The sequence below is a fragment of the Erpetoichthys calabaricus genome, chromosome 18, assembly GCF_900747795.2.
Source record: "Erpetoichthys calabaricus chromosome 18, fErpCal1.3, whole genome shotgun sequence".
Lineage (NCBI taxonomy): Eukaryota > Metazoa > Chordata > Cladistia > Polypteriformes > Polypteridae > Erpetoichthys > Erpetoichthys calabaricus.
Window position 1 is genome coordinate 15,527,762 of NC_041411.2, and position 23,574 is coordinate 15,551,335.

Consider the following 23,574-nt stretch of genomic DNA (forward strand, 5'->3'; position numbering starts at 1 on the left):
TATTATGCTTGAGACTCTACAACAGAACAAAGATGACGGAGAGAGGGGTTTGGCCCACCTTCTTCTATGAAAACAAACTATTAATAGCCACTGGAGCACTACTGCTTGCGCTATCAACAGTCATTGAATAACCGTAGATGGTACTGGATACTGGCTATCATTCCATCCTGAAGTTTTAAGTAAGAGGAGAAATCATCTCAGCCCAGCCTCTGCTAAACAGATTGTATTTCTTAATAAAAAAATACCCAGTGATTCCCCAAACCCAGTTGCACAAGCACTCTCCCACATATCAAAATAAATGTATATACAGTGTATAAAACACACATACACATAACACATATACAATATATAGACAAACTATATAGCAATAAAAAGTTAAAAAGTCTGTGAATCTGTCACATGATTATTCATAAACTAATCAAGCTAGAGCTTTGTTCAAGGTCTTAATCAAAGGGTTATGATGAGATAGCTTCTGTAAATTAAAAAAAATGAAGTAGTGGCAACCTTGGTAAAGGAACCTCTGCTTGCAGATTTTTTTTTTCTGGCAAAGTGATCACAAAACCAAGTGACATGGCAGAAAGAGAAAGAAGAGTAGAGGCTGATTACATGATGAAGAAGAAGAAGAAAAAGAAGACAAGACATTGCATAGACAAACAAGTAGCAGTCTGGTGGCCACTTTACAGAAAAGTTTACTTTAATTAAAAACACGGTCCCTATAACCTTATCTACCGACAATTCCCCAGGACACAATATTTACATGCTCAGAATTCAATCAAGTGTAAGTATTGTCTTTATTGATCATTGAACATCAAACTTAATTAAAAGTAAATAAAGAAAGACAAAGTGACCTGTGTTTATGGCAAAGTGATCTAAAAACCATTGATAACCACCAGATAGATAGATAGATAGATAGATAGATAGATAGATAGATAGATAGATAGATACTTTATTAATCCCAATGGGAAATTCACATTCACATACCATAACAGCAGAAAGAAAATGAAGAGCAACAACACCTGCTGAGCATCAAGCACATCACAGAAAGCACTAAAACGATGAAGAATGAGAAAGAATAAGAAGACAAGATGCTGAATCACATTGACAAGTAAGACGTAATTCTGAATATTCAACAATTAATTAAGCAGCGGGCAAACGTGACGGTTAATGGGCATGCAAAGCAAACACCAGGGTACAGAATGCAGGAACACCTGAGAGACAGGAATGCACAGTGACAATCAAGAGGATTGTCAAGCAGTCAAAACTTCCCTTCATATGAAAGAATTGCTTTTATGTCCATACATCGAAGTTTCTTTGAAGACAACTACTTAGCAAAGTTATGTGATCAACATTAAGAAGTACCTGGATAAGATATTGAGACAGTTTAGCTGTTAGATAAACAAATGAACTAAAAGATCTCCTCTTGTTTGTCATATTTCTTACTGTATATTCTTAAGCTGTATTTTAATGGTTAAACAAAAGAATGTGCTGATAAAATAGAAAAGTTCCATTTGCTTTATATGACCCACCATAAATAAGACACAATATAACTTTTAGAGGAACAGATTTTTATTTGCATGTTATTTTAGGACTGTAGGTCAGCGTGTTTCACTAGTATAAGATAAGTCTCAGAATGAATGCAAACACAGTGCAGACATGTAAACATTGACTAAAGGAGTGCAATAGAAAAACAATTATAATGTGGCAAATCATGTAGTTGTTTTCCAAGGTGTACAGATATATGCAGACATCTCAAGACTCCCTTAAACTGCGTCTTCAGTCTCCTGGAAACTCTTATTGGAACCCATAAGGCTGAAAATGGTGCCAATTGGATTGGAAACCCCAAAGGGGTCCCCCTTCCCACAAGGGTGCCCATAATAATGGGCAACCCCACACACCCCAAAAGACTACCCATTAGACAAGGACAGCAATACAAGCAACTCCTCATCTAGAAATCCCGGTAATTAGTTCTAAATGGGAGAAATTTCAGTATATGTATTTGCCATATAAAGTTCAAATCAAGCAAAAAAAACATATTGGCTTGTCCAGAATATGACGTCAGCAAATGATTTTTATTAAATACTGAAAAACAAACATTGATTCTGATTTTTGCATACGTTTCTCCACACCACTTCCCTAACTAGTGCCTCTTTCATTCTGTCGATAAGATGTCGAATGTCTGACGGTTGGGTTTCTTTACTGACACCATCTGACCACCAGATGGCCCTGCAATGCAATGTTTCAAACGGTTCAAATGACGGAATCTTTTTTCCCCAAATCAATCGTTTAATTCGCTTCGGGATTTCTTTTTCCTGACTGTCTCCTTGGCTAGTGGCAGTGAGGCCGCTGCACTTCTGCCACCGACGCAGCTACGGTAGCGACTGACGCGACGCGCACTCCGAGGTGCAGCTGTCATTTTTTTCCGGCCGGCTCCTTTCCTGTTCCGCATTCATTGACACCCAAGGCTGCCGAGACTTCCGCTTGTAAAGTTGGTTCCGCGATATTCAAGTGCTGCCGCCGTTCCTCCGCTGTCAGCTCTCTCGACTTCTGATGGTGCCTTTCGCAGAGTTCGTTCACGGCTTCGAGAATGCAGGCCAAACCGGAGGCCGCTGACAGGATGGTCAGGGAGTTTCTGCGAACGGGTTCCACAGTCAGGTCAGAACATTAATTAGTAATAAAGTGACGGGAAAAAACCGAGTCTGTAACAGGACACGCGTTCGGGCAGGTAGTGAGTGCGAGGGGCGGGGGTCTTGCATCTGTCATGCGGATCAAAAAGGCCGTGTCTGCTTACCTGTCCAAGCCAGTCGAGCACTTCCAGCTGCGACAGGTCCCCTCTCTCTACGCTCCGTGTGCAACGCCTCGGCCGCGCCATTTTTCGCAGTTCGATCCCGGCAAATGCGAGAGGCTGCATCTGCCCGAGATCAAGAAGGGGACAAGAGCCGCGAGAAGTGCGGGACGGGCCTGCCAAAGCCGAGGGTGCCGGCTGGACTGAACAGAGCAGAACAGAACGGAGCAGAGCGAGGAAAGGCTTGTGTCAAAGCACCTGCTGGTGACCTTGTGTAGAGTTGCATTCTCTGTACTTAACATTTTCAGAGATTGTTTTGGTTTAATATGAATTGTAATCAAGAGGGAGCATAATCTGAAAATGAACAAAGTATCTAGACAAGTATCAGAGAGTATACCGTACATCAATACGAAAAATCCAATGCACTTAACACAGCGTACATTTAAACGATGACTTTATTATTACACGAATAAATAGGCTGCGATGAGCTCGAGTGAGCAGACCGATGCGCACGGGTGAGGTCCAGGCAGCTGACATCGGTGTGGCCCGTTGAGTATCGTACATTCTTAACCAGATTTAGAATTAAAAAAAAAAAAAACTAAGTTCTTATGACTAAATTTTAAAATGCTAAAATGAAAACAACGACACTAAAGGTAAACAATCTCATCTTTAAGGTAATTTATTCCAAACCAGGCGTACTCAACTCCCTGGATGTCCACAGTGGCTGCAGGTTTCAGTCGTTGCCTGTTTTTTTTTACTTAACCAGCCATCAGTTAATAATGAGATGCAAATGTATAAAAGTGTATACGCATCATGAAGTATATGTGTTAATACAGCGTTTTGAATTAATTGGGAGAGAGGGGGATGGACCAAGAGGTACAAATCGTCTCTGGATCACAAAATAAATAGATAACATTCTCAGAAAATGAAAAAATCTACAGTATGAAAAAGATTTGTCTTGAAAGCACTACCACATATGCCATATAATTAAATATCACTATCTGCTAGGCCTGCCTTCTAATTACAAAAGTGGTTGGAATGAAAATCTGCGCACACTACAGACCCCGAAGATGAGAACCCCATTGTAAATGATACCCGCAATTACAGCAGTCTGACGTGTCGCGTTTTAACAAAAAGATGTGCAGGTTAGGTGGATTGTTGGGTGTGTGAGTGTGTGTTCACTCTTCAATGTCCTGGGGTATTGTTCCTGCCTTGCGCTTTATGCTTGCTGGTTTAGGCTCCAGCCCCCAAAGACCATGCTCAGGATTAAGTGGATTTAGAAGATGGTATGGTAATCCCATGATATTGCAGTGAAATATTGTTAAGACACTGACTGGGGGGTGGGGGGGGTGGTAATGGGGATTAGTTTGATTTAGCGTAAATGCCCTTATTCGAGGTGTTCATAAGAAATGTAATGAGCTACTTCATAAGGTAAAAGTACATAATAAACAAGAATAGTTGGATATTTGACATATTAAAATGTGTGCTTCAGTTTAAATGTTTAAAGTCAAAATATTCTTGATTGTAATAGAAACTTGCCCATTTTTTTACTCTTTTGGTCTAGATTCCAAACAAAGGAAACCCCAAAATAACCCCATATTTGTCATACTAAAACAATACCCATGTGCTCATGTTTGAAATATGTCATTATTTTAACCTTCTGTGGGTGGCTTTTTAGAGGGCTGGGACCGCCAGTAAAGAATCCGATCTCAAATGATCACTTTCATGATCAGCAACCTCGAAATAGCATTAAAATGGTACTCTACGTGTCTATATTGCCAGTCCCCATTTTTCTGATGTTTTTCTTAAAAGAAGTAACTGACTCCTTGTATCCCACTGCCGTTGCACTGGTTTAACTCAGGCCTCTGTGCATGTCAGGGTTTGGTCGTCTCTCCTACTTGTGCCACCCTTGATTTCTCTTCTTTGCCCACCAGCTAGGCCTCCTCACTGCCTTTCTAGACATTTTAATCCACATTTGTCTGTTCATAAACTCGTTGTTCCATGGCACCATAGACCCCTCATCATACATACATTAACCTCTTAATCCCTGCCTCCCCCACCCAACATTCTCCTTTCCCAATGGCTTTTAATTCACAAAACAATTCTAACTTGGTCGTTTATTCTTTTGATTATTTCAAGCTGAGTAATGCTAAACATATATTTTATAATCTTTAAGCTGTTGTTGAATTCCATTTTAATTTTGGTAGTAGATTTTAATTATCAATAAATACCTGTCTACTATATAATAAAACACTAAGGTCTGTGTGTGTGTGTGTGCCCTGGCCCTTAGAGCAGTATGACTGGTCAGTTTGGCTTTGGTGACATGCTAGAAAGAGAAAATGCGACTGTAGCCACAGGTTGATGAGAAACAGCATAGGAGGCACCCAGAGAGAGTGACCTTCAAAGATAGTAAATATAAAAGCAGACAGGAGGCGAGAAAGGCATCTTGAAAATCATGGCCAAGTCTGAGAAGCAGACTTTATGCAGACACCCTTGAGACAGGGGGGTGCAAGTCAAGAAAGGTTGAAACACACGCAGATACCGAGGGAAGGCACTGGAGGTGCACCCATGGGTTACAGATAGCAGATATTTTTAAATTATTCCATTCCTGTCTTCAATGGGTAGCATGGCTAGTTTTAGATAAAGGGCTTCTTATACAAAGTCTGTTGGTGAACAATTGAAAATGTGGGATCTCATTTTGGTTATTAAAATATGATTATTGGTGACTCCCATCCTTGATTATAGTAGGATGGAATTACTGTTAGTGTTTTTTTTGGAAATCCCAAATAAGCAGGGGCTAAGGCCAGTAAAGCTTATTAGTTCATATGGTCATCAAGCTCCTACTCCCTTATGTGTTATTAATATGCCTCATCACATTTCATTCTAGTGTGGACATCTCTCCAAAATTCTTTTTCTCTTTTCCTATGCCATCAATCCTTAGTTTCACATCTAAAAATACATCATTTAAGAAACAAAAACTTTTTCAGCACTTTCATCCACACTGCCAGATTAGGAGTCATTGTTCATTGATTAAATGTTAAATTCAAGCCTCAACATTTTTAAAAAGCTTAAAAAAAGTAAATAGAAGTGATTTACAGTAACCATACACATAATGTAAAGATAATTGATTCTGCATAGATAAGTGAATATGTACACTGTTTAGCTCTTGTTCATATAGCCAACCACTTTGAGACATTTTTTCACTTCTCCAACTGTATCTTGTATCACTATACTTCATTCTTGTACCTTTACCCAGTGTAAGTTTCATATTTTACAACAGCTTTATGAGGCCGTAATATGTCTTGTATAACAGGGTGGGCATACACAGCCATGGACAGCTGGAGAGATTTTGTTATGACCAGATGGTAAAATAAACTCCTTGCTTCATTTAAATCTTTGTTTAGCCTGAATTGTGTACTTATTTTGGTCTTCTAACAAATCTGCAAATATACTTTTTACCTTTTCTGTTTGGCTCAGAATACTTCTTTTTCGTACTGCTTTCTTCACAGCAGCAGGTTTGTTCCATGCAGGCTGTGCTGTTTTTTTAGCGTCTGTGTCTAACGCTGGCATGTTGCTGTCTGAAACTGTGCCAAGTGAATTCAGTCATATGGCCATTACAATACAAACCTGCTTACTCCTGTTCAAGAACTGCTAAAATAGTGCAAAAGTAAAAAAATAAATAAATAAAGTGAAAACTCAACCTGCCCCAATTTTTAAAATGCAGAAATGGGTAATCAAGTACAACTGAATAAAGATGTTCCCACACAGGCTCACAGTAAACTCTGGTTGGTTGAAACAGACGCCCCACATTCTTGCAGGGCCACATTTGTCCATCCTTGGCCTGTTTCATGTTCAGTTCTGTATTAAGGATCAACTCCCAATGGTCCTTTTATACAATAAAAAATGTATTTCATGAATTCCTAATAATAATACGGTTATTCCTCACTTTTGTAGATATGCTTTTCACTAGATTTGTAGTCTGTATGCGTTATTGGTGTTGTTAACGAGACAATGACTCTCATAGTAATTGCCCATCTCTTCAATCCCTTGCTTAACTTGTTGAAGTATTAGAGACAGTTTGCTCAGTAGACAAAGTGCTAATTATTTAATGTTGTTGACATTTTCACTTCTACATTACAGCATTAGCACATGGCGAAATCTAGCTGTGGTCTTCACCGAAAGTAGCTTGTTGCAATATTTTTTTAAATGTTTTTAATGACAGTGGATAAACTGTCAGACATTTCCATTTGGTTGACAACTTTATTCAAGGCTAATCCCAATGTACACTTATGAGGACAGACGTCAATTGAATTTAAATTGTGATTGTCATATTGTGCTTTGGGCTGTTAAGTAGAAGTAGGCTTCACAGGAATAAGAGTAAATTGAGAAAATGTGTAGGGGACAAAGATAAATGAAACCTGACAAATGTGTATGATTTGTAATGAAAAGATCAGAGTAGTGGCTTCGGTGATGTCTGACTACAAAACAGCATGAACATTGACATGTAGCGATGCTAGTAAATAATAACATTTTCAAATGTAACCATTGGGGTGGTGGAGCAGCTTACAGAGCTTAGGGTTCAGATTCAGTTCTGGCTTGGATTACCAGCGCTTGGAGATAACATGTTACTCTGCAGCTGCGAAAATCAGAATAAACTCGGGTGAATGTCAAAGAAAATTACATGCTACGGTCTTTCCACAGTTTAAAAGAAGTGGAAGCCAGTGTGTTCTGCCTTTCGTCATGTTGGGAACGGTACAGAGGTCATCACCCTCATCGTTGTCATTGTCATCTGTGTTTCTGACATTACAGTACGTACTCTACGCTTTCGGTTGTGTGATTTCTTGTTGTAACTCATGTTAGGAAAAGAGCAAAGTGTATTTTTATTTGAATATGTTTTACATAACATGGAAAACACTTGGTTATGTAATCTTTGTAAGTCTGGGTTACCGTTAGGAATTCATTTCACTATTACATTTCCTGAAATCAGCTTTTCTTCTGAGTTTCATTGGCATTTCTGTTATAAAATATTAGGCAGGTTTAGATTTCCTGCAGAAACAGAAATAACCACTGCAGCCTGTGCATAAAGAGTTTTTAATTAAAAATCTCAAAAAGTGTTGGATCAGACATGTAAATGAACATTGATATTTAGCTACAACAGGGTTGAGTAGTTTCTGCATTTCGGGGGTCCTTACTTACCAGGATCTCCACTGTATATCGTAAGTCACAGTCCTGGTCAAATTATATGTTTTGTTTCATTTGCAACTGTGGTTTGGATCCGCTGCCTTTAGCATTCAGGGTGCAACCCAAGCAGTGCTAAGCAGATACTGAACATGCTTTGATGAGCCAAAGCGTTCTTTAACTCCAATTTTCAAATATTTTCTAGAAATAAAATGATGAAGAACTGGGGAGTGATTGGTGGAATCGCAGCTGCTTTGGCCGCAGGTGTGTATGTGCTTTGGGGACCAATCACTGAGAAGAAGAAACGGAAAAAAGGTACGTGTTAATGGGATGTTTGCTGCGCTTTTTTCTAAGTGTGACTGTTGTTCTTGAGCCTCTTAAATGTTTATTGAAAAGCCTGGATTATTGTTAGGAACATCTTTACTTAGAGTCAGTATAAATTTAACAGAAGCACATTCTTTGCCGTTTGTACAGTAAGGTCACTGTGAAAGTTGTTGGTTCTTTTAAACATCAGCTACCACGAGCAGCTAACCTTTTTGGATGGAAGAGGTCAGTTTATGATCACAAAGCACTGAGAGAATGGCGGCTATGTTTAACTGATGGCAAGTTGTTTGTCAAGAAAAGTATACGGTTAGCTTCAAACTAAAGAGACTCATCATAATCCTGTACTGCTAAATTCCAGGAAGTCATACAAATTTGCCATAACATATATTTGTAAGTTGTATCTGAACTTTAATGTGCAGTTCATCAAAAAAAAAGAAACAGAATATGGCTAAGGGCTCCCACATACTCCAGTGGACATGAAGTGAGCCCACTTAAGCATTTATGGAAGATGAACAGTTGTCTTTTCAGATTAGGTGGATGCCATTCAATTTACAAATTGCTAATTTCCAGGTGAATAGGATTGTGTGGGTGCCATTTGCGTGGAAAAAAAATGTGGAGGTGTACAAACAGCTCTCTGGACATTTGTGGTCGCCCAGATCAATGTCTGAGTGCACAAATGTAGTTTCAAATACATGGAAAGAATGATTTGAATTTGATTAAGAAAGGTGTTCCTTGACAGCTGCAATGACAAAATTTAACAATTGTCCTTCAGAATGAAATTTTGCTTATTTCTGGTACAGACAGCAAGGCAAAAAAAAAACCAAAACAATAGTAGCACTCATGTCACTATTTGTTTTTTTTATTGTTTTTTTGACAGGTCTGGTACCAGGTCTTCTGAATTTAGGAAATACGTGTTTTATGAACTCCCTCCTTCAGGGCTTAGCAGCATGTCCCTCCTTTATTTCTTGGTTGGAAGAGTATACTAACAGATCTAGCATGGATCAGAATCGGCAACAGCAACACCCCCAGCTGTCATCAACCCTCCTTCAACTTCTCAAAGGTATGTTTGGAGAAAGTCTGCAAGGAATCGTGTGTTGACTCTGCCATTACCACTTCATTCATGAGATGTACAATATTTATGACAAGGAAACCAGCAGTGGCACATGCTTCTCCATTTTGCTTGGGACAATGATGAATGACATTTGGAATTGTTTTTGTTGTTCAGTGGCTGGAGAGAATGCTGTAAATGTGGTGTCTTGCAAGCGGTCAATTCTTTTTCATCACTAATGTATCCTATGACAGCATTATCTAACCGGGAGGCAGTAGAAGACGATATCCTGGATGCAGGGAACCTTTTGGAGGTGTTGCGGATGAACCGGTGGCAAATCAGTTCTTTTGAAGAGCAGGTAAACACAGATATACTGGATTGTGTGTGTGTGTGTACGTGTGTGTGTGCACTTCCAGAGTGTTAGACATTATCATTATGATGTGAAGAAGTGGACAGCTGATGAACTGCTGTGATTAGCATCAGCCAACCATTATTCAGGGAAAGAGTTTCTTGATTGTATTGCAAGAAACATCTTTTATGCCTAAGGTGGAATTCTGGCTTCTGTTAAATCTGCTTGTGTTTTTTTTTTTTAACTTTGCATAGATTAACCTGAATTTATGAGGGGGTGCAGAAAACGTTAAGAGCAAAAGCAAGGTTGGGAATGAATGTTCAGAAACAGAACACAAAACAGGGCAAAATCATATTGACTAAGCAGAGTCTGGTTTTGCTTAAAAGCTTGATTGTAGTGAAACTCTGCTGGCCAGAAGTAAAAACAAGTTAGAAAAGATTACTCTAGCTATCAGGGGGTTACGCTGAGCTGTATGACAATGTGGAGAAGGCAAGTAGTGCAGCCAAGGCAACCTCTAGTGTGTGTTACGCTCCAGGTGTTTGTTGTAGATACTTTATTTAGAAACATGTAAATGTTATTTGAACATTTCAGCTTAGCTTTGCAGCAGTGGGCGTGTGTTTTAAAAAAAAAAAAGCTTTAAAATCTTCATTCACTCTTATGAATTTCCATATTTTAGGATGCTCACGAACTCTTCCATGTGCTCACATCATCACTTGAAGAAGAACGAGACCATCATCCTCACATCACACATTTGTTTGATGTCCAGTCACTGGAGGTAAGCAGGTACAGTCTGTTGAAACTGCTGTTTTGAAGCTTGCCTTCAGTGAATTAGTAAGCACACATCTTTTATAAATTTATCTCTGTAATGCTAATGAAATGTTACTGGGTAATCAATGTAATTTCAAGTTATCCACTCACATTAGACCTTTTTGTGTGGTGCAGTAAAGTGGCATGGAGGGTCATAGTTTGTGCAGATAAATTGCAGCAGGTCACTCAGTCTTTTTTATACTTGGAGATATCATGCTTTATAACATCTGTGAGAAATGAATCGCCTTCTCAGTCTTTCTGATATATTTTCTCCCCTATACTCTAAAAACAATGTTTTGTAAGCAACACAAGAAAGAACATATAATTATCTTGGAATGTCATCAGTGTCCGAAGGAAAACCAACTGTATCTGTTTTTTTTTCTTTCTTTTTTTTTTATACTAAAATTGGCAGGCCAAATAAGGAAATAGGAACATTAGTAAAACTAAGCATGGTATTTATAAACTAAGTGTTGTTTAACTGACAGTCGCCATCAGTGGACATTGGGTAGTTACATGCATTGGTGACAGAGCCTTATAAATAGGTTACATGAAACATGGTGTTGACCAACAGTGGGTGGGTGAATATTCATAACAAATGTAGTTGTTAACCTTCTTTCCTGTAAACTTTCAGTTCAGTTAAGCTCAGTATATTCTTGTAAAGAACACTTTCATTTAGAAGTCAAGCATGTTCAGTGCTAATTAGAAATGCAACACGGTAAAAATGCAGCATAAATCAATATGGGCAAAATTAAAAACACCAAATACATTTACCAAAAAATTCAGAATTAAAAATGCAGTATGAAGAACTATGTATGTGTACAGTTTTGCTTTTCTTTCTGTATTTAATAAGAGCTTTATGTAACAAAGTCCTTATTCCTAAATTAAATTGTGCTATCTTATGTCAGCCATAGTTTGTGAAGTACATCATGGCATAGGCAAACAATGAAAAATAAGGCAAAGTACCACAAACATCTCTGGTGATTAAATATCTACTCCATGGTACACCTCATGCCAGCACTGGATGTCAAGAAGAGGGAGACTTAATACAATGACATATTAAAGAATGACAGAGTAGTAAGACATGGCTTTAAAAAGTGTAACCATAAAGTATCACAGTATAGCGTTGTGCTTGAAATCAAAGGATGGCTTTCATTTTGAAAATCTTGAAAATGAAGAAACCATCTGAATTTTCCAATGGGTTTGAGAAACTGGCATAGTCAGTATTTGAATAAAAATTAATATTCTGTTAATGAAATATATAAAGAGAAAAAAAGGAGTTCTAGTATTGAATCTTGAGGGACACCATTTCAGAGTCCTCACAGGATGCCTGGATGTGGGTAGAAAACTTGGATTGGCAAAGCAAAGCCTCACAAACAAAGTGCCACATTGTAGGAGATGCAATGTACTGTAGAAAGGTTATAACTAGATTCTTAAAACACCATTATAAATTATTATACAATAATAATGTGTTCAGTAAATTTAAATGTTCATTTAATTAGCTAACAGTTTGCAGGTTGCTGTTATGGGCAGGGTGGTGGAGGCCACAATAATGTTTTATTTAGATATTATTGTAAGGGAGTATAATATCAAGCTTATTGTATCTTTTTATGGTTAACAAAAGAAGGTTTTAAACAGGCAGGAAAGTTATTGTCTGAGTATGCCATTTTAAAATGTAAAGAAGCAGGATAAACCAGCTATTGCTCTGGCACATTTATGACCCTATTAGATCAGATAAGAGTCTTTGTTAAGAGCTCCGTCTATCTGTGACAGGGAGGGGGGTAGTTGACCAGAGTGGGCCAGGTGTGCAGAACACTTTACATTCTATGAGCCATCCCTCCAGGAAGAAAGCCTGGACTGGAAGAGATAAGTACATTGGTTAGTCTGAGAGAGGCAGTTTGCAACTTAATTACCTACTGTATATATTCTTAATTGTTTGGCTGAAACTATATTTGTGCATCCTTTGATAAAATGCTGACAGGAACAAAAGATGGGCTAGACATTGGGGGGCGGTAACTACACTCACCCATTCTTGCAAGAGGCGTGTCAAGGATCATTAGAATTTGATGGATGCATGCTGTCTGTCTCTGCCATTTTCCATCCATGGAGAAAGCCTGGCCATCACATCTTCCATTCAAAAAACCAAGCTGGGCCAGAACATAAGACAGAGAATCACCTGGTTGCAAGCGTCTGCTTAGTTTGTAATAATATTTATGTCTCGCTCATTTTGCTTCCTTTATTATTTTGGCCATATTATCTATAATACATGAATACGTTTGTAACATTTCCCCTGCCTGTTCTAGTCCTCTGTCTAGGTGCATGGGGTTGTAGAATGTCCAAAAAGGGGGAGTGTTAAACTGTAGTAGCAGTCAGCCTTAACAGTGTGGTAAGAGTATGGGATATGGGGCATTCTGTTATGGTCTACGTAATAAGGAGTATAAAGGGGAAAAGGGTCACCCTAGGATCCTTCCATGACAAAAATACTTGTTCTGCAACTTTTTCAGAGTACTGAAAGCCAAGATCAAAAGAATCTCAGCTGCCGAAGTCGAGGTAACATAAGCTTTTCTCTTTTTATTTTCCTTCTTTGTAATTACTATACCTCAGAAGCATTTTTGTTAGTGGAATGTTTTTTTTAGAGTGGACACCTGTACAGTAATAAAAATATTTCATTGCTAAAGGCTATGTCACATTAGACAACTTTTCCAATGACTTTCAGTTTTAGCCTTCATTTATATAATCTTAACCAGTCAGAGGCAGTTGGCTGCATGTTCCCATAAGGTCAGTCGTGTAATGTGACATAGCCAACACCTGCGATCAACTAGTCTGCAACTGGCTAGGATTAAGTCAAAAGGGTTTGATTTTCTCTTTGGTCAGTCACCAAATCTGTCATAGTCCATGTCAAAATGTCGCGTAATGTAACATCAGCTTTAGGCGTCTCTTAACAGAAGGACACATGGCACTTTATTAGACTAGTCCAAAAAATCCGACTTTAAGTAATTTGCTTATGCTGACAGGTTTACAATTAATGCCCTTATCTTTTTTTAAACGATTTTATTTAACTTGACTCCTCTGTCTGTTGGTCTGGGTCAAATCTTGCAACTGATTTTAAATCCACTTTTGGAGAAGCGAATTTCTTCAAATTTTGCATACGTGTTCAGTATCGATGACAATACAATAATCCATCACAACCGATGCAATCATGTAACAAATTTCTCTGTAATTAATGGTTATGTAATTCTAATTAACGCACACACAACAATGACGGAGAGAGAATATCGCACAATATTACCCACTTGCCTCTTCCAGTGAGTGGAGTGGGTAAATATGTGTGCCGACTTGTTTACAATTGCGAAGTAGTAGCCGTGATGATCGTGGTGTGGAAGTACTGCCGTAAGCTTGCCGTTCTGTTGTCAATATTTTTTTTCTGCAGCGACCGAGCGCTAATCCCATAAGAGCCTGAACAGAAAACTAGAGACCAAAAAATATATATTTTTTTTAGTATGCAAATAATTCTGCAAAGAAGATATATTATGTAATACTTTTAAAGAAGCTTCCCGTTCATTAAAAATTATTAAAGAAAAATCATTTGCAAAATAAAGTAAAAAATAAAATATATAAAAAATATTTTTAAGTAAAATGATTTTATTTACTTTAGTTATAAATGCACTAAAAAGCAAAAAATGCATTTTTCTTTAACCACAATTTTCATAGCTGTATGTGGCAAAATAAAATTGTGGGGCGCACAAAAATTAATTAATTCAATCAATTAATAGAGTACTACTTTTAATGAACTAATTTCATCATAAAATATATAAAAAAAACAACAACATTATAATTCTCCACCATGCTGAACAAGTTTCAAAAATTGTTTGAATCAATTTATGAGCACCCCACGATTTTATTTAGACACATACAACCACGAAAATTGTGGTTGAAGAAAAATGTATTTCTTCTTTTTAGTGCATTTATAACTAAAGTAAATAAAATTGCTTTACTTAAAAAAAAAAAAATTTTTTTTACATACATATATGTATGTTTACATCTTTATTTTTTATGTTAACTCTTTCTTAGGTCAATTACCACCCATGCCAAATCCCTGGAAATCTCATCATCCCTTTCATGGGCGACTGACCAGTAATATGGTATGCAAACGATGTGAACATCAGGTGAGAGTTATAGCTTGCTTATTCATAAGCTCTTGTATTGAATTAATATTTTAAGGTGCTCATGAGGTAAATGAGCATACGGATAAGAGGACAACATACTTGTACAGCATTTCTACAAAGAGTGTTTTGTACTCTTTGTACACATTAAGAAGTCAAAGCAATAGTGCAAACAAGTTGTGTGATGGAACTAGACAATGGAGACATTTGACGAGGTCATTTCTCTGCAGTGGTGTGCATTAAAGACAAAACTGGTTACTGTCTGGGACAATTTGCATTCCCCTGGGAAAAAAAGAAGTAGTTACTGCCAAGGGGGCAACTCTATAATGTGGTATGGAGTTGGGAAGGATTTGAGGTAAGGATAGAAATGAAGATGGAGTAAATATTAACTGTGCTCTAAAGATGTTAGGGGACACACTGTGCTGTTCCTATGTTCAAATTGGCAGCTGGATAGTTGAGCAGTACAGAAACAAACGTTGTGTTCATGATACAAATATTGAGCCTCTGTTGACCATGAGGATGAAGCAGCCTCCTTCCCAGAGGGATATTGAGTGTGGAGTAAGTTTTAGCAAGCATTAGCCTGGCTGGAAGGAGGAAGAGAGAGAAAGAAGAAAGGTCCTAGGGAGCTTATGAGAGACATATTGGTGGTATGTGGATGCACCACCGACTCTGTTAGAAGGACAGGACCGACATAGGTGGGCTTAGGAAGGCAGTAGGGCTTTCTTTGTATTTCTTATTTTTTCTATATTGTGTTTCTCCAGTGGTAAACCAGATTTTAAGTTCAGTCAAATATCCTTTGTATATAAAGCCACTGCCAACAATATTTGGATAGAGGGTTACTATGAGCGTGCCCCCTAGTGGTTAACAAACTGATACAAATTCAGCAATGTATATCACAATTTAACATTACAGACTGCGCACAGTGCTCTCCATATTTTATTTCCTATTTTAGACAAGTTATATGTTGTAAAAAAAAGTATAATTAAACAACTGTATAGATTTTAACAGCAGATCTGTTCACTAGGAAGAAAAATAAAAGTAATGCAAAAAAGAAAATAAAAATTAGAGAAAAGTATTTTTTCTATATCATTTGGAAAGCAGGTTGTATTAACTATTTTTTCATTTACAAAAAGCTTATTATTTCAACACAATTTCTTAGTCTAATTTTTAGAGATGATAAATAAACAGGGTAATTTTCAGTGTGTATTCTGAGATATGTTTTTATTATTCTTTTTCTCACATGTAGAGCCCAATCCGGTACGACTCATTTGACAGCCTTTCTCTTTCTATTCCCACTGCAGTTTGGGTAAGCATTATCTACCACTTAATGAGCCGACTATGTGGAGGTTGACAAAATGTCAAAAGCTATGGCCCAGGGCTGACAATATGCTGTGTCATTTAAAACTGCAGCTTTATCCACTTAACATGTTTTTCTTTGACAGGGTCGACCTGTGACATTGGACCAGTGTCTCCAACATTTCATCTCCTCAGAGACTATTAAAGATGTGGAGTGTGAGAATTGCACTAAGGTGAGTGACAGAAAAGCCTGTATAAGATTCTGGTCTTTGGCATGTAAAAATAAATCTCATTCCCCTTTCACATATATACAGCAGGCCCTCCTAAGCCGGAAGCTCCCCAAGTCAAAGCCTAACATGAATCTCTAAATCTACAGTGTTAACTTATATATGAACAGAACTATAAAATTAGCAGTCACTACAACTTTATATAAGATACAAGACAGCTGGTTATAGGATAGTCAATAAATTCCATAGAAATCTGTGACTAGCTTTAGAGTCTAAGTTAAGAATTTAAGATTTATTTTGCAAGGTTAACTATTTGAACAAATGCAAATTTTATCAACTATGACATAAGGAATTTACTTGCCTTCTGTGCCAAATAAGACATTTGTTTATTATATAACATTCAGGAACAATTGAAAACATGATGATTCTTCTTTCGGCTGCTCCCGTTAGGGGTTGCCACAGTGGATCATCTTCTTCCATATCTTTCTGTCCTCTGCATCTTGTTCTGTTACACCCATCACCTGCATGTCCTCTCTCACCACATCCATAAACCTTCTCTTAGGCCTTCCTCTTTTCCTCTTTCCTGGCAGCTCTATCCTTAGTGCCCTTCTCCCAACATACCCAGCATCTCTCCTCTGCACATGTCCAAACCAACGTAATCTCACCTCTCTGACTTTGTCTCCCACTCGTCCAACTTGAGCTGACCCTTTAATGTACTCATTTCTAATCCTATCCATCCTCGTCACACCCAGTGTGAATCTTAGCATCTTTAACTCTGCTACCTCCAGCTCTGTCTCATGCTTTCTGGTCAGTGTCAGTGTCTCCATCCCATATAACATAGCTGGTCTCACTACCGTCCTGTAGACCTTCCCTTTCATTCTTACTGATATCCGTCTGTCAAAAATCACTCCTGACACTCTTCTCCACCCATTCCACCCGGCCTGCACTCTCTTCTTCACCTCTCTTCCACAATCCCCGTTACTCTGTACTGTTGATCCCAAGTATTTAAACTCCTCCACCTTCGCCAACTCTACTCCCTGCATCCTCACCATTCTACTGACCTCGCTCTCATTTACACACATGTACTCGGTCTTGTTCCTACTGATCTTCATTCCTCTCCTCTCTAGAGCATATCTCCACCTCTCCAGGGTCTCCTCAACCTGCTCCCTACTATCGCTACAAATCACAATGTCATCAGCAAACATTATAGTCCACGAGGACTCCTGTCTAATCTCGTCTGTCAACCTGTCCATCACCATTGCAAATAAGAAAGGGCTCAGAGCCGATCCCTGATGCAATCCCACCTCCAACTTGAATGCATTTGTCACTCCTACTGGTGATACACTGCTGAATTTAAAAAAAGGCCTGAATGTATGTGGTATAATGAAACAAAGTTTATACTGAAAACTGTTAGGATGTCACTTGCCACTGACTTTTTGCCAGAATTACGGCATTCGCAGCCCTTTGGCTCTGTGAACGATAATACACTTTGTAAATGGGAACAAATAAACAACACTAAATTCTAGGTGTGAGCAAACTAATTATATAATTGCATGATGTGTAAAATTAGCTTAATAAAAATTGATTAATTAAATGCTCTGTGCAATATATAGTAATTGTCCAGATTTGCAACTTAACCTTTATATGTTACAAGAATTAAATGGTATTGTTAGGCGTCACTGTAGTTCTCTCTGTTTACTTTTAATCAAAAAAGCAGGTACTTAAAATACTAAATCGACCAAAATCATGCCTATCTCTAACTGTAATAATAAAACACTGGAAAAAAGTGTATTTTTTTAATAATAGTCCCAAATGGCCATAAATAAAATGGATAAATGTGTAATTTGTAATCATCAATATGGCAAAATGTTTGCTCAGTATGAGAACAGTTTATTAGGCAATGCATCAGAGTATAAATCAAAAGGTATTTAATTACACAATTTTGTTCTTTCCAAAAAAACATTAGTCCAGTAACCCTTTATTTCTTTCCACTATTTATGCAGACAGACAGGATGATAAATGGCCAGATTGTTGGAAGCCAGAGGACAACTTTTATCAAGCATCTTAAGTTGGGAAAGGTATGATAATGATAATTGAAATGAAAGTATGAAAGTTAGAGAAGAAACAAGTTGCTTTTGAAACTGTTGATGTGAAATTTGGTGCCAACAAGTTGATATGTATTTTATTTTAAAAACCATTGAGGAAAGGTAAGGCAGATGATTTTAGCTTTTGACTGGCCAGCTCCACAATGGTTTACGTTTTACTTAATCATTAATGGCACCCTAAAAATGTGAACTCCTGTTCATTGATACAGTAACATTCAAAATTACTGGAATACTATCTCATTCTAAACCATTATAGTTCTACTCTTGTAAAAGGCATTATAATTATTTTTGTCTGTTGAAAAAATATATGTGGGATACAACATTTTGAATATTCACAGAAAAAAACACTGTAGTATGGTATACAATTTTATAAATGTCATAACTGCAGAGAAAGCGAAGTAATAATAAAATGAATATTCTTACAGCATTTCGGCAACGATGACACAGATTCACACCTTCAAGTAGATCTGTCTTTTTAATTTTCATTCTGCTTGTTTTAGAAATTTCTCCTCCATATTGTTCATGTCCTCCTACTTCCAAATTTTTGTCCCTCTTGGACGTTCCCACCTAGGATGATATGTCTTTTTTATAATTAACAGTTTATTTTTATGTCTAACAACCCATAACACATAATTAAAAACATTTCTTTGCACTAGTAATTAATATTAAGTAATATAAAGTAATATTTATCATAAATATTTCTAATTTTTATTTCTGCTTGCATGTATTATAAACTAAGCATAATTTGAATTAAATAGTCTTATTAACTACTAGTCGTCCCCTGTGGCTCCACCTGTATAGTAGTGAAACAGGACAAACTTTAAAAATGAGTAAACAAACAGGTATGGCTAGCTAAACAGAGGCAAGGTTTGCTCCAAAACATGGCCAGAGGTAGGCGGTTCAAACAGAGGCTGGCACGTGAGTGAGGAGGGCCCTGCCCGGCTCCCCTCTTCTGACATCACGCTTCCTGACATCACGCTTCCCCCTCCCCTCATCCTGCAGCCTCTCTCTTGGATTCACACGAATAAATTAGTACTGCAATCGATGAGAGAAGTTGCAAAATCAAATGGAATGTTCAAGCAAATTCTAGGAAAAGAACCCAATCTAAATCTGTTAAGTAGTTCTCTCGTGAAAAGCGGACATACAGACAGATGTTGGATTTTACATATATATATATAATATATATAGAGAGAGAAATTTGAGCAAATCTTTACAGAACAAAAAATTGAAAAACTTCTTACTCCGGAGGTTCAAATCTTTTAAGTAGATTTTGACACAACAACCACCTAAGTTCAAAAGTTCTGACCAAGAAAAAAAATGATTTGAAGAATAAGGTGTTAAAATTAACTGCAGCACAGCTATTTAGTCTCCCTTTTACATTTACTAACATACTGCCAAATTATCATTTCAGTGTATTTAAAAATACACATATGGTCTAATATACTGAGTGCTTTGTTTAAAGCGAATTACAGTATAAACCAAGTAGTATTAGTAAAATAATAGAAGTTTGTCAGATATTCCTTTTGTAGAACATGCAAAACGTTAATGATTATTCTGATTCAGTCAGGCAGTGTAAAGATTGTGTTTTGACGTGATGGCTTCTTTAAGCTGCTGATTTGTGTCATTAGAAGCACTGCTGCAGCACAGCTGTGTTTCTCAAAGGCTTGCTTTGCACCCTCAGCTTCCCCAGTGCCTCTGCATACACCTTCAGAGACTGACATGGTCTAACCAGGGCACACCAATCAAGCACCAAGAGCATGTGCAGTTCTCGGAGTTCTTGTCCATGGACTGCTATAAGCACCGGGTTTCAGGTCAAAAATCACAACAGAAACCTCCCATGTTGGGATCAGAGAAGCTGTCTTCCAGAACGTCAGGTAATGTTTGTCCAAATTCAGTTGTTAACTGTTATTTCATGATCCCAAAGAGTTTTGTGGGGGGAAAACAAACAACATTGTACAGTTGTATGTGTAATGACAGCCTCATTTGAATCTGCAGATCAGGATGCTCCAAAAAGCACTAAGAAGCCAATGACTAATGGAGCTTGTTCAGCCAGAATGTTGAACCTTCCAGGGGGAAGTCCAGGATTCAGCTTCTCTCACGATTTCAGGTGTCTTTTTTTTTCTTTCCATTTTTGAATACACACAGGTCTGTTTGTCAGCTAGCTAAATATTATGCAGTCATTTACAATTACCTGTCCAAATATGACTGACATATATAAACTTGCACCTGGAAGTCACCTGTTCCAGACAGAGGCTCTTTGCTGTCTCTCACTTGTTTTGAGGAACTCTCCCTCATGCTCACTCCCATAACCCATTTGTTTGGTTACTGCCCATAGAACAATTGCTTCTGTGTTACTTTCTAAACATTTTTGCTCCCTGAATGGTTGCATACCCATCCTGTGGGCTCCCTTGAACATAATTTCCACAGCCCTGCAGTGGCACTAATGAAGTTCAGACAACTCCTGATCTGTGCTGGTACCAGTTCTCAGTCTGCTTCGCTTTTCTAACTCTAGTACCACCTTCTCGTAACCCTGTATACTTACTGGACAATAGGTGTATTACCTTAACAAAGCCACATTTTCTGCTTTGTGAAACAGGATTGAACTAGAAATCCAACTGTGTAGTTAAATTGAAATTGCAGGAGTGAATGCGCTAGAAACACTTATTTTAAATTTTTCCATTCCATCCCTGAATAGCTGTGTTAGGCTTGATGTATAGAGTCATTACTGCCACATGTGCAGAATATTATGAAATTTTTTCTTGCATGTCATAATCTACATGCAGCATATCGTCACTATTTGGCACCATGATTACTAAGTATACTTTACCTAGCTTACCTCAAAGGTTCTTTATTCCTTTTGTGAAAAATCTCGGGATGTGTTTGTCATTAAGATGCAAACAGAATAAGAACATTTTTATCATATAATGGCCAACTGCAGTTGCTCTTGTAAAATATAACTTGCCGGAAAATTCTATCTTAAGAAATTCCTATTTACCAAATAAGACAGGTACACACATGTTGAAAACGGGACTAATCCTAAATGTCTTCTACTTACAGTTTATCTGTGTACTTATTCAAGCTGACAGCTGTACTGGTCCATCATGGAGATATGCACTCTGGACACTTTGTGACATACCGCCGATCTCCATCATCTTCCAGAAGCTCATCTGCTCTCAGCAGTCAGTGGCTATGGGTGTCTGATGACTCTGTGCGAAAAGCCACCCTCCAAGAGGTCCTGTCCTCTAACGCTTACCTGCTGTTTTACGAAAGAGTCCGGACAGCTGCACTGACACGTTTGCATTGCAGTCCAGGGCATGGCATAGAAGAGTGAGACATGTTTTCAATGAGTAGCAGCACCAAGACAATCTCTGTATTGGCTGACCTGCCCTCATCTCCCTCTCCCTGCATGTCAGTGTGAGCAGGATGCTTGTTAATAGCCAGTCTTTGGGCTCCACCATTAGTAAGCTATGCAGAAGGCCATCGTGTACAGCATGGATTTCTCTCACCATGTAGACAAGTATGACAGAGTTGCGAAGAGCGTTACTGCCCTTGTCTGCTTTAGCGGAGGCTAAATTTTAAACCTGTCTGTGGCTTTTTGCAATACTTTCTGGATATCAAGGTAAATCCAAATATTTGTGTACTGTTTAGGTATACAGTACCTACTTTTATGGTTTTATCTAGAGAAAAGTGCATCAATGCACATTTAGGTACAAACAGTTAATTTCCCTCTATATCGAAATACATTTAAATTCCCTAAACTCCTGGCGTTGCTCTCCATGAACAGAGTGCCAGCAGTTTCATACTGTAAATGTGTTACAATGTGCCAAAGGTTTGCTCAGTTACTTGTCTTTCCAGAGTATAAACATAAAGCTGACTACTATTTCCTCTGTTCCTGGCTTAAAACTCAAATTTCCAATCTTGGGCCCAAAGCTGAAAAAGGAAGACTACAATCCACCGTAAAAGTGCCTGTCAACCCCTCTCCTACAAAAGGGCAACTTCTGTTTTTTTCCCATAGAGCATTTGTCAAAAGGAGTAAGCTGTTTAATAATAAATTAGGAAGAGATGGAGGCTTAGATATTGCACTCATGTAAAAGAAAAATACAAGTAAGTTAAAAAGAGGACAAATGATTATATGAAATTTCTTTACATATGATATTTCATTTATTGCTCTATTTTATTTACTGACCAGTAAAGGTGAGTAAAGTACCTGTGATGACATTGGTTGAAGAACAGAAAGAAAATTAGCTATGTGGTGTAAAAATGATTCATTGTGCAACTGTACTGTACATAATTTGGCAAGAGTTTTTAAATTCAAGTCATGAGTGTGCATGTACAGGACTAATATTTCTTACTTATCTCCAGTATTATTTCTGGGGCTGTGTGTGCTTGGAATAAATGGAGGACGGGTTATTGTTTTATACAATCCAAATATTGGACAAATCTACAAAATGAGGAAAGTCTACAGAGAAAGTGGCCACAAAAACTGCCTAAGAGTTATTTTATTTTCAGATATAGTGAAAGTTTCATTGCCACTTTTTAACAAAATTGTTACTTCCATAATTCGGTTAAAGCCCACTGTACGGTTCTTTACCCACCATATTGAATGTTTTGTTTGGTTGCCTGTTAAATGAATCAGTGTTGTTGATCTTTGATACTGCAAAAAAATGATAATAAATCCTTATTTTTTATCCATTTGTACAATTGACTTGCACTAGATGTGTGTGTTAGGGATAAATGTGTCTGGAGTCTGTATGAATGTAAATATATAAATGTGATTGAACTGTAATAATGTTTTCATAGTTTAAAATGTGAAATCAAAAATAAAAGTAATTCAGCACCATCTCTGCCTGCTCAGTCCTATGTGACTTCAAATCTTGTATTTATATGTGCCTGTCGTACTGTATGTCAGACAGTTTGAGCTACATTGATCACAATGGTGGGGAGTAAGCTTGACTGAAGGCTTTTCATCCTCCACACGTACATCAGCTTATAAAGTTGCACATCATCAAATTGCTCTTTCCGATTGGACAGGGCTGCAACATATGATATGACATACAGTTATACAAAGTAATTGGTGGATGCTCTACACTCCTGAGAAGGTGCCCCTCTGGTATTCCTGTTAATAGTGTTACGTTAAGTTTGGCAGATTTACAAAGCATTACCAGTTTTAAAGAACCCAGGCCTAGTGCCCTCATTTCAAATATGATCATTTTTGTGATATATCACTTCAGTCTTATACAGTCTATTGTTTCCATTTGGCTTTTAGACCACTTACCGGACATATGTTCAGACTGGATT

The 23,574-nt window shown here is 37.8% G+C and overlaps 1 protein-coding gene across 2 annotated transcripts; it reads left to right on the plus strand.

Moving 5' to 3' along the window:
• Positions 1-2,469: 2,469 nt before the first annotated feature.
• Positions 2,470-23,116, plus strand: LOC114668907 (ubiquitin carboxyl-terminal hydrolase 30). Of its 2 annotated transcripts, XM_028824929.2 has the most exons (14): positions 2,475-2,652; positions 7,484-7,590; positions 8,166-8,275; positions 9,162-9,344; positions 9,587-9,690; positions 10,358-10,456; positions 12,990-13,035; positions 14,557-14,651; positions 15,895-15,954; positions 16,091-16,177; positions 18,175-18,249; positions 19,958-20,150; positions 20,272-20,383; positions 21,334-23,116. In XM_028824929.2, exons 2-14 carry the CDS (start codon positions 7,523-7,525, stop codon positions 21,605-21,607), a joined length of 1,506 nt encoding a protein of 501 aa, XP_028680762.1. In that variant the 5' UTR covers positions 2,475-2,652; positions 7,484-7,522; the 3' UTR covers positions 21,608-23,116. The 2 variants fall into 2 exon arrangements, with proteins under 2 accessions (XP_028680761.1, XP_028680762.1); XM_028824928.2 differs by lacking the exon at positions 7,484-7,590 and having other exon boundaries at positions 2,470-2,652.
• Positions 23,117-23,574: the final 458 nt, after the last annotated feature.

Coding starts and splice junctions, on each gene's coding strand:
- LOC114668907 (XM_028824928.2), top strand. CDS start 2,585: ATGCAGGCCAAACCGGAGGCCGCTGACAGGATGGTCAGGGAGTTTCTG. Junction 10,457..12,989: donor TTGATGTCCAGTCACTGGAG/GTAAGCAGGTAC, acceptor CAACTTTTTCAG/AGTACTGAAAGCCAAGATCA. Junction 13,036..14,556: donor TCTCAGCTGCCGAAGTCGAG/GTAACATAAGCT, acceptor ACTCTTTCTTAG/GTCAATTACCACCCATGCCA.